The 11,352-nt window shown below is 41.0% G+C and overlaps 1 protein-coding gene across 2 annotated transcripts in view; it reads left to right on the top strand.

The window, feature by feature from the left end:
- Positions 1–495: 495 nt before the first annotated feature.
- SPOCK3 (SPARC (osteonectin), cwcv and kazal like domains proteoglycan 3) overlaps positions 496–11,352 on the top strand; it is a 163,745-nt gene continuing 152,888 nt past the window's right edge. The window contains exons 1-2 of one of the 2 annotated variants that reach the window (XM_053976232.1): positions 496–559; positions 719–898. In XM_053976232.1, the coding sequence (XP_053832207.1) occupies positions 719–898 (180 nt within the window). In that variant the 5' untranslated portion in view covers positions 496–559. Of the gene's footprint in view, positions 608–718; positions 899–11,352 lie in introns of both variants that reach the window. The other variant, XM_053976233.1, reaches the window with a different exon arrangement.

Genomic DNA, 11,352 nt, shown 5'->3' with positions numbered 1-11,352 from the left:
CACAGCGTGCCTCCATCAGCGCTCAGAGGCGACCCGCGAGCTCGTGTCTCTCCTTGTCCCGAAGGCGCGGGAAGTTCTATCTTGACATGACTGAGTTTTGACGGATCGTGTCCGCCTAGGGGTTTTCGCCGATCTAACTCGGGGTGCGAGGTGCCAACGAAGCTGTAGCGAAGTTCCAGCGGCATCCACCCCCACCTGGAGGAGGCGGCGGCACCGCGCGGCTGCCGCGGGGCCGGGCGGGGCCGTGCCGGTGCCCGGGGCTGTGCCGGTGCCCGGGGCTGTGCCGGTGCCCGGGGCTGTGCCGGCGCTCCCGGCCCCGCGCGGGTCCCGCGGGGAGCCCGGCTCCGGGCGGGCGCGGCGGGCGCGCGCCTCTCCCGGTGCGGCGCGCGGCGCGGCGCGGGGCGGGGGCGGGGCGGGGCGAGGGGCGGGCGGCGCGCGCGGCGCGGGAGCGGGGCGGACGGACGGGCGGCCGCAGACGGCGGCGCGTGCGGGGAGGGAGCGGGCGCGGGGCCGCCTTTCCGGCCGCGGCGAGGAGCGCGGGTGCGGGGCTCGCAGCAAGGTGACGGGCTGGGCAGCCTTCCCTTCCCCTTCCCCCCGCCGCTTTCAGGTGGGCGAGGGGGCCCGCCGCGGGCGGCTGTCCCGTCCCCCGCCGGCAGCCCCCGGCCGGGGTTCGGCTCCGCCGTGGGTAACCCCCCTGCCCGTGTTTCCTCTCGCCCAGATGCTCACGGCAGCGGCAGCCTTGGTGTGCGTGTGTGCAGCAGCAGCCTGGTGCAGCCCGGCGGCGGCGGCGGCGGCCGGGGGCAGACCGGACAGCGGCAATTTTCTGGACGATAAACAATGGCTCACGACCATCTCCCAGTACGACAAGGAGGTCGGGCAGTGGAACAAATTCCGAGACGTAAGTTCAGCCTTTCCAGCCTGCCGGCCGGCAGCCGCGCCCAGCCCGCTCCCGCTGGTTCCGTTCCTGCAGGCTGTAGGGCATCCCTTGGGGAGCGGGGACTGGGGTACAGCCTCAACTTTCCCCCTTCTTCTCTAATTTTAATTCTTAATTAATTGCCTGTGGCGCCTCGGCGAGGAGGATGGGGGTCCCGCCGGGCAGTTCCCGGTGCGTTCCGCCGCGGAGCGGCCAGGACCGCCCGGCGTGCCCCGGCCGTGCGGGGCGCCCAGCCCGCACCTTGGGGGCCCAGCGGGCCGGGCCGCGGGAGCCGCTTCCCGCCCCGCGGGGCGCCAGGCGGTGGAGGGGGAGAGCCGCGTTCGTCCTCCCTCCTCCCGTTTCCCGTCCCGCTGCGGGAAGGGGTGCGGTGGGGGCGCGGGGCCGGGACAGGGGCTCGCCCCGCCGCCGCTCCGCCAGTCCCGCCCGGGACAGAGCCCCCTGCCTCCCCGGGCACCTGGCAGCGGCGCCGGCCGGCACCGCCGCGTCTCGCCGTGCCCTGTCATTAGTGCCGGCAGGCAGGGCGGGGGAGAAGGGGCAGCGCTCACGGCCGGGGGTTGCGGTGTCGGCGGTGCTGCGCTTCGGCGCAGCGGTGCGCGGTGTCCGGGGCGCCGTGCCTGGAGCCCGGGAGCAGCAGCCCCAGCCTGACCCGAATCTCATCAGTTACGAAACCTGCCGCTGTAAGGTGGCTCTGTCCTCAGCGTGCTTCGCCTGTGCGCCTAGTTCGGGCTGTGTTCCCTGCAAGTTGAGTGAAACGCAACCTATTTTCGAAAGTCGTTCACATTTCTTTCAGTGGAAAAGATTTTATTTGATCATCCAGTATCCTGCGTCCCTTGGTGTCACTTTTAAAAATCCGAATTCCAACCATGCAAAATAATTTTCTGTTTTTTTTATTGTTTAACCTACTGGATTTCTTTGATTTGATGTAAAGCTTTGATTTGGATTTCAACTTCAGAGGCAACAGGTTTCTTCTTGTTCTACAGCCTGCTGGTGACTGCGGTTTGCTGTAGCAAACCGAAGTAAATGTCTCCAAGAAGTCTCTTATTTTTCTGAGACCTGGCGTGTCTTGTGATGCCTGTATTTTCTAGCTTTATATCTGTGGGATGCAAACTTGGCTATTTTTCTTGAGCAACTGGGAAAGAGCTAGAGTTTAGTTAGAGTTGTGGGAGAACTTGTTTTCACAATAGTTTTTATTAAACAGCATAATTCTGGTGTTTGAGAGCACTTCCAATCAGTAGTTCCAATCAGTAGGTTTTTTTTTTTTTTGCCTTGAATATCTCAAAAAAAAAGAGCTTAGGTTCATGTGAAAAATACCAGTTCAGCATGCTGTGCATTGGGACCTGTGATTTTGGGAAAAAAAAAGAAAAAACAAAAAACAAGTGAAAATCTGGTGCTATACAAATGTTTGAGGATTAAAGGCTGCTGCTAGAAAACCCCAAAATACAGGCATCAGTTATGTTTTGTAATTGGGCAAAGTCATTTATGTAAGGACTAACCTGCAAGGCTGAGGAAGCTAAGTGCTCTCTAATGCCCGTCTCCTGGGTGCCCACTGACGTGTACTGTAATATTGGATATTAGCCAGATAATTTATTCTGTGACAAGTAGGTGTCCCCAAGGGTTTTAAGAGTGACTGCTTTGAGGAATACTGCATACTGATTCTTCTGAAGCAATTTGCAAATATGCTGGCTTATTTCTACACTGTGTAAGTTTTATGAGGCTGACGCTTCAGTGAAGAGTATGCTTTATTTCTTGTGCAGCATGCTTATGTCCTATTGATTGGTACCCAGTCTGGAATATTTATTTAATATTACAAGGCTCTCCCTATAAAGCATGGGCAGTTTTCAGTAATTCATAACATACAACTGTAAACCCACCACCCCCTGCTGCTGAATTGTGTTAATCTACCTGTACAAGAATGCATTAGAAAAATACCTTGTAAGAACATTTATCAATTGTCATACTTAAATATAACATGGTGAAGAAGTTTTACCATCCTGCATTTATGTAATTAGTAAATTTACCTGTGTGACTGTAGTTTGTTGGTTTTGAAATTGTGATTAGCAATGTGATTAGTGATTCAGAAGTGGCCTCCTGTTAAGGAACAGGACAGCAGCATTTGAAACATATGTAGGGGTAGCTGTCTTGCAGAGTTAAAAACAAGGTATGCAAGGCCTGTGTTTGTAATTTAATTCTCTGGTCAGAGTAGGATATTTTTTGCAGGCTTTCAGTACCCTACAGATGTAAGGGTGAGATGGAATTCTGGTGTGAAAAGAAGTATTTAAAGGCTTAACTTAAGACTTAACTGACAGGACTGATTAATGTGAAAGATAATGACCCTGACTTCTGGCTCATTGGCTCAGTTTCTTAAGAGTTTTAGATCACAGTGAGAAAGAACGCAGTCATTCAGCAAGGGAACCCTTACAGAACCTGATAAACCAGGATATGATATTTTATTTATAAAAAGCCAAGCCAACCCTCAAACCTAGCTCTCTTAACATACTCTAAAATGTCAGTTTTGTCACTAAGTGTTATTAATATGAGATTACTAGCTAAGATCTTTTCAGTACTTTGTACAGGCAGAACTGTAACTGACTCTTCATTTCTTTTGAAAGGTCTTGATCATTCTGACAAATCTATTGAAAATAATGCAGTAGGTCTAGGCAAGAACTGTGCCTTAACATGTAACAGTGGGAAACTAGATGTGTGTTAGAGGCTGCCTACCTTCCCACTTTTTCTTGTGCAAAAATTGAGAATGGTCTTGTTTCTAAATAGGAGACTTTCTCTCTTAAAGCTAGGGGAGATGGGATGTGTCAAATATCAACTCCCTTAAGTTGTATGTGCAAGTCAAACCATTTTGGGTTCTATACAAGGATAAGTTTATTTTTTGCCTGGAGTGTGGGGGAGGAAGAGTTTTCAACCCTGTCTTAGTGCTGCTGCAGTCCAGTTGCTGAGTAGCTGCAACTATTCATGTCTGTCATTAAAATAAGTCTCAGGGTTGATGTGTTTATTAAGGTTTTCCAAGCTGCCTTGTTAGGCTGCTTCAGCAGCCAGGGGTGTCAGGATGCTGGGAGGTTCTAGCCCATGGAAATGTATCCTCTGTTTATTTCAGGCTTGTAGATGCTGTTAGGGGTATCTTCTTCATTCATATTTTGTTATATTGATAATGCCTTGTGGTAATGGTTTTACCTATGATGATAGCACTAGACATTTGATAAATATATATACACAAATACTGTAGTTTGTCTGAAATAAAGGTTATTCCTTTTGAAAACTGTGATCAAGAAATGGCAGTACATTTATACTCTCCTACTTTGACATCCTAAATCTTACCTAGCAAACCCTCATTACTCATAATGCTGTAAATACCTGCAGAAAAACAGAGTATCGGAAAATAGCAATTATTTTTCTCTTTCAGATTACTTTCCAAATAGTGGTGGTGTTTTTAATTCTAGAGCAAAACACAGTGGTTTTGTAATTTAAAAAAATGTTGTCTTTTTATATCTTTATGGTCAGTTAGACAAAATTGCATGCAACTGTAGTTGTCTGTTGTATCACTATCTGAAAATCTTTCAGGCTTTCTTTTCAGAAATTTTAGTTTTAATTTCTTTAAAATACAATGAAGCAAGATTCTATAGAATAACTCATTTTAGTAATTGATATTTGCAAAGTGTCTTGTGCATTTGTGTTCATTAAAACCACTGTATTTTATATGGTAAATTTTTACTTGTTGCTGGAAGAGAGATGCTGGGCTCTAACTTGTTAGTGATATATACTTTAAGTGATTGATGTATTTTCAAATTTAAGTTGATAAATAAACTCCACAACTCAACTGTGTCATAGTATTGCTATGAAATAATAGGGTTGGTTGATCATTATAACCAGCTGCGTCATACTACAGTGTTAACTGTCATCCCACCGTGTTAATGACAGTTATCAAGGGTGAAGAAGGTAGAAGAAAATTAAACAGACCTTGAAACCAATCAGCTACGAAGAGGAAGTTTGCACTGGTAGTACTCCTTTTTACTCTCCTTTGTTGTGAGGTGTTCTCACACTGACCATCAAATGTATTGCCTTCTTCATTTGGCAACTTCAGGCAGCTTGTGTTGGCTTCCCAGAGGAGTCTTTTGGAAGTATTTAAAGAGTATGTTTTTTCAACATTAGTGGAAACAAAACCTCTGTGTTTGGAAAGGAGATAAATTGAATATTAGGTCTCCATAGCAATTCAGTAATAGCCAGCATTAATTATTCCCTTGTCTGTTTTGGAGGTTTAAGGTTTCTCAAAAACAAACACTGCCACTCAGTTAAGCTCCATGCCAACTGTGCATTACTGTTGTGAGCAGAACATCTCTGTGTGGATCACAACTACATCTTTGTACAATTGAGTAAACCAAAGGCCCTTTTAAAAGGGATTCATCATAAGTTCTTTGTACTTCATTGTGGCATTACCATGTAAATATTTGGAAGGTTTTCATGCTTCCAGAGTGGAGTACCAGTAACTTTACTGGAGGAGGAGGAGGAAGACTTCTGTTCAACAAGGTTTTTGCAATGGACAAGAAGCCCTCATAATTTATGGAGGATCCTAAATGTACTTTCGGGGAAGTCAGTATTTAGGATTGGATAGTGCAGCACTCATGGTCTTTTCTATAACTCATGTTAACTCATTAGTTGTGAAAAAAGGTTTGGTGGTCTTATTTATTGAGTACTTTTTATGGTTCAGGCTAAAAAACCTTATTATTGGGTACAGCAGCTCTTTTACAACATACATATGTCATGATCATGATGTCAGGAGAAAATGGAATTGAAAACATGAAAGATGAGCTGCTTCTTCTTTATGTTGATTTAAACCTAAGTTAAACCAAGGTCTTGTAATAATGTAAAGCTACTTTTGCAAACAGGGCTTTGACTCTTTTCCACGTGCCTGAAACTGGCACTTCTAAAGTAGTGTCAGTCACTTTTTTCCATGACTTACTTGGTATGATTTGAGTTTTATTAATATGGTGAAGGAAGAAAAGTTTTGAAGCCTAGGAGGTCTGACAGAAGAAGTATTTTGTACCTTCACCTGTAATTACTGCCTTTGAAATGAAGCTAATAAGGACTTGACTGCTCTTTTTTAAACTGTAAAATATGGGAAAGTGTTAGGAATTTGTATTAATTTTAATTAATTAAGGAAATTTAAGAAGCTATTGAATTGTTCATAACTTCTAGATTGAATGTAACAAATTATAATGGGAAAGAGTAATGGAAATCTTAATTTTTCCTTTCTTCTGTGTTATCGACAAAGGCATCTAATTTTTACGTGCTTTTAATTCATTTTTGAGTATGGATTCCTGTTTTCTTTCACAGGATTACTTTTCCTATGGTCTGCTTTTGCTGCCTGTTTCTAGTTCCAAATACTTTTTTTGTCTGAAAGGCAGTCTGCTAATCTCAAACTATTGTTAACATTGAACTCTTAAATGTGTCTTGGAAGGCATTAACTTGGAAGCTCTTTATATAGTTGACGTTTAGAAGTTAAGTAAATGGTAATGTGCTTTTCCTTAGATTGCCCTCATAATCTAAAGTAAAGCTGATAACATTGTTTCATCTTATCTTTATCTCCTTTCTCTGAAGAATAATCTTTATTTTATATGCTGTAGGTTATTTGGTGGCTATGGATACCCAGCCTTCTCTTGTCTTTCCATTAAATCTTATTGGGATTGACTCTAGCCATCTGTGCTTATTATAGTGTAGTACATATAGCTTTGTAATACACAAATAGATGGTAACAGTAACAGAAACTGCATAGGCTATCTTGGCTTTACAGTCAGAAGAGAAAGGTGCCTGAGAGGTTTTGTAAGGGATGGCAAAACGTTCAAAACAGTGGATTGAGCAGAATTGGAATATTTTTAGATTGATGCCATTAATGCTTTCTTCCTATTTCCTCTGTTTCTATTAATTTGTGGTAATTTAAGCATTTGATGTAACTCTCTGCAGAAAAGAGAAATAATAGCTTGGACTGGTGCGTTCACAAGTGTTGGCCAGTTTCTGAGTGTGACTCCTTTGAGTTGAAGCAGTTGTGTGTTGTTTCTGTGTCATGTCCGTGTTGTTGTGACTCCTGCTGTGTCCACCTTGTCCCTGTACGCCCTCCCTTCCCTGCAAGATATGCTGAAAGAAAAAACGAAAATCTTTCAGCACCTGGTACGTTTATTTGGAACCTAGCTTTAGAGCAACTCCCATGTTTTAAAGCATAAAGAAGCTTTTATTCTAACCACAGTGTTTCTCACTTTTTTTATCAGTATTGAAAAAGTACTTTAATAAAATAGTTCTAGTTTTGTTTTGTGTTAATGTTTCCAATGTAGACCTATTTAAATTTTTTGATACTGATTTTGGAATGGTGTTTCTCCTATTGCTTGTTGTTTTTCTATTATCCTATTTGTCTTGACATATTTAAATGTCTTAGTAACTACTGAGTGTTTCTTTTTCTGCATCTCAAAGTCCTGCTATGCCTAATGCTAAAAATCGTGCCTATCTGCTTTAGAAACAAATACTATGGAGGCAATGCTAGTAAATGCTAGCATAGGGGATTGTATTAAAAGTTTTTGTAATTTTCATATTTTTTGAAATTTTATTTCTGAAAGAGAAAAGTTAGTGGCTTGTTATATCAGTGATCAGAGCTTCACTGGGCATTACCTAATTTGAACAATCTTTAGTTATTTGTTAGATTTTTTTTTTGATGGTTTTTCACTTCTACTTTCCCATTTGACACTGATAGATGACAGTAGGAAAAATTATGTAGGAATTAATGATGTACCTAAAAAAAGTGGTGCAGTTTAAGGTAATAACCTTGGACAGGACACAAGGAGAGATAGAATGAAATTATAACCCATGACAAAGCTTTTCACATTACGATGAAGATGCGATATCACTTCTCTGTTACTATCTTTGCAAGTGGCTGCTTTAACAGAACACAATAAGAGAATGGGTTTAAAAGATTGAAACCATTCAAACTTTTTGGTATTTTATCACTTCCAGAAAGTATTATCTTAATATATTGTTATTAAAGACTATCCAGTGCTTGACGTTTTGCTGCAGAAAATTCTTATGAACTAATTTTTTATTTTCTCGTGTGATACATAATCATTGACTCAGAAGAGACTGTCAGTTTGCAGCTTGTTCAGTATCTCTCTAAAAATGTCTGCAAGTCATCAAACAATTTCATGTAGTACACTTACACTGGGGCCTACATGCAACTGAAAACAAACTCCTTTAACATTTTTGAGCTTGCGCCTGACGGTGAAATTCATTCCAGTTGTTAAATCTTTGTAGCATAGCAGTGAGAAATACAGAACTTACTCCTTGTTATATGCTACTGCATGTGAAAAATGATCTGTCTTCTACCAGCTATTCATTAAAGCAGCAGGAAGTTATTAATATGAAGAGTGTGGGGATCTATATTTAATGATGCATATATGTTTTGAGGATTTGGCAGGGCTTGTGTTGGTGACTGGAACATCACTTTAGGAGAAAACCCAAGCAGTGATTCTTACAAGTGAAAACAATAGTTTGGTAGGTAAAGGAGGAGTGACAAGAATCCATTGTAGAAAGTGGCCTTCCAGCCTTTTGCAACAGAGAAAGTTAACCACTTTAGTCAGATTTAGAAAGTCAGTGTCAAGCTCTGAGAACTCTTTATATTCAAGTTTAGGGCCAGAGTAGACCATTGGATTTGGCAACATGCTTGCCTGTGTATAGTGGCTTATTTACTTACATCTTCACAGATTATATTACACCCAAAAATTCTACTTTGGCAAAAGCATTTCAGGTTTCAGCAATGTTTGTGTGCTACTGGCACAGATTAAGGTTTGCTCTCTAAGGCCTGCACTATGAGGGAATTAATTAGCTGCAATATTCCCAGATGATCTAGGCAACAGATTTATGCTGTTTTGCAGAAGAATAAGGAAGAATACCATTGAAATTCATATTGGTCTGATCTGGAACTGTTTCCTTTTTGGCCCAAATATGAAATGACTGGAATAAGTGCTTGATTTTTCTTATGCTAATTTGCTGTTTTAGAGGATTTCTGTTCTACCATCTTCATAGAATTTTCTCATGTGCGTTGTCAATAAAAGCCATTTGCTTTTATGTGAAAAATCACAGTTGATGTTGGAATGCAAGCCAGTTCAAATCTTAAGGAAGATAGAGAAATGGCTTCAGAATTTTCATTAAGATAGTCACCAGGATACATCTGGTGTTCAAGTCTTTAAGCATATTAAGACATAGGTAGGCAACCTTGTTTCCAACATCCAGGAACAAAAAGCATGAATGTGAAGAGCTCCTACTTTACAAAGCCAGCAAAGGGCTGTCAGATTGCTCACTGTATTGCAAATAGTGCACAATATTTCTTATGTGAACTGGATTAAAGCACACTAAGTGCATAACTATTTTTCTAAATCTTACTCAATCTAGCATTTCTTGCCTAAACTGTTAAACTGTTAAATTTTTCCTAAGTGTGCTTATTTTTACAAGTGTATATATTTATACACCTTGGTAGGCAGTTACAAGATCCTGTTTTGCTGAACTCTGGTACTTGGGGTATGAGTGGACAGAATTTCTTTATACTATTAAGACTAAATTACATTAGAAAAAGAGGCAATTGGTTCCACCTGTGATATCCACTGATCTTCATGGGCTCCTCAAAAGAAAATAATCCTCTCAAAGCATGCAGGAGTATATGCCCAAAACTGCCTTGTAGTTACTGCAAGTAATGTCTTAGCCAATTTAAGTGTAACATGATTATGAATCATGAGATTTCTCTCTGAGATCTGTGGATGTAGTCTCATAAAGATGGAGAGGAAGGATTTGTACTGAGGGAATAAGATAGATGAATAGAACCTCAAAACATATCAATGTTCTTTACTAGTACTGAATGTGGATTTATAAACTGGGTTCTACACAGTGGTAGAACTGTGGTTTGGACAAAAGCTACCATACCCTTCTGTCTTGCATGATTTTTACCTATGGTGAATGTTTACAAAAATACTAATATTACAGAGTTAATATTATAGAATATTTGATGTCCAGCAGATGGAAAAGTTGAGCTGCTGTGTGGGGTGTTTTTTTTTTTTTTAATAAGTGAATGAGGCCATGTGTGTGGGAGGGCACACACGTGCTTATGCTGATTGGTACCTCAGATCAATAAAAATGTAAAGTGATTTTATGCTGTCTATCCCTCATTCTGAGGAGCAAAATATCTCAAAGAATATTTTAAGTATTTTATAGGTCCAATCTCACCATGTCTGCAGTTTTATTTTACCATTTGATATCCCATCTATTGCAGATCATTTTTGGATATATACTGAAGGTGACATGGGTTTAACAATGTTTGTGGTGTGCAGAATGAAATAATTCTGAATTCATATCTCAGATTTGTGAGGCAGTTATATGCAATAGTTTCAGCTCACTGACTGGAAGAACTACATCTTTTTTTTTTTTTTTTACATTCCTATAAATATCACATAAGAACAAGGGAAGTATTGCTACAAACATGTAGAGATTATCAAGAAAATGTTTGTTTGAACTCCAGCTTCTCCAAGAAAGGTGGGAGAATGTTAGGAGATACTTTTCCCTAAAATATTGTAAATTGCTGTCAGACATTATTAATAATAAAAAGTTCATCTGGTTAGTAATATCTGTTTACTGCTGCTGCTTCTACAGATATCTATGCTTTTTATTCTAATGCAGATAAAGGTTAGTAATTTGTACATGCTTAATTACCACATACACAGATCCTACTCTTGTTTATTTGTATCAGAAAGATGTTTTTTTTAATTACTGAAAAATTACTAGTTGAAGCTAAAATTTCTATTGCTGTAACATTTTTCACAGTATTTATACAACTGAGTTAATTTATGTCAATGTGCATCATTCATTTATACTACAATAAAACAAATTTAAGCTTGAAAATGAAGTAGATGTATTTTCAGATTTGAGAAATTAATTTTTCAATTGTCTTAACTTAGGTAGCTGTAGCCAAACAGCTTGCTCATTAGACCAAAAAAACCTGCCAAGAGTAATCAAGCATAGGGATGAAACAAAAGACATCGTGATGTTTTATTTTATGTCTCGTGTTGATCAAGAGAAGTGTTTGATTGAAGGAAAATGAAGGAAAAGAAAGAAAATAATCTTCATAATGCTGAATTAATTATAATTTCAAAGGGATGTTTAGTCAGCCAACCTTATAATGTCTGAATTGTTAAAGGAAGTTGTTCAAATAGTGTATTTTTAAAGGTGTTTCACAGGAAGTGAAACATTTCTCCTTGAAGATTTTCTCTTCTCTTTTCTTCATTTTATCAAATCTTCTCTGGGTTTCTCTGGGATGATGTTGTATTAGACTGGATCTGAACCTGGTTTGCAGGGAGTCTTGTCTCATCGAGGTCACTGAGGATATG

This window comes from Vidua macroura, chromosome 4 (assembly GCF_024509145.1).
Source record: "Vidua macroura isolate BioBank_ID:100142 chromosome 4, ASM2450914v1, whole genome shotgun sequence".
Taxonomy (NCBI): domain Eukaryota; kingdom Metazoa; phylum Chordata; class Aves; order Passeriformes; family Viduidae; genus Vidua; species Vidua macroura.
This window is presented reverse-complemented; position numbering and strand designations above follow the sequence as displayed.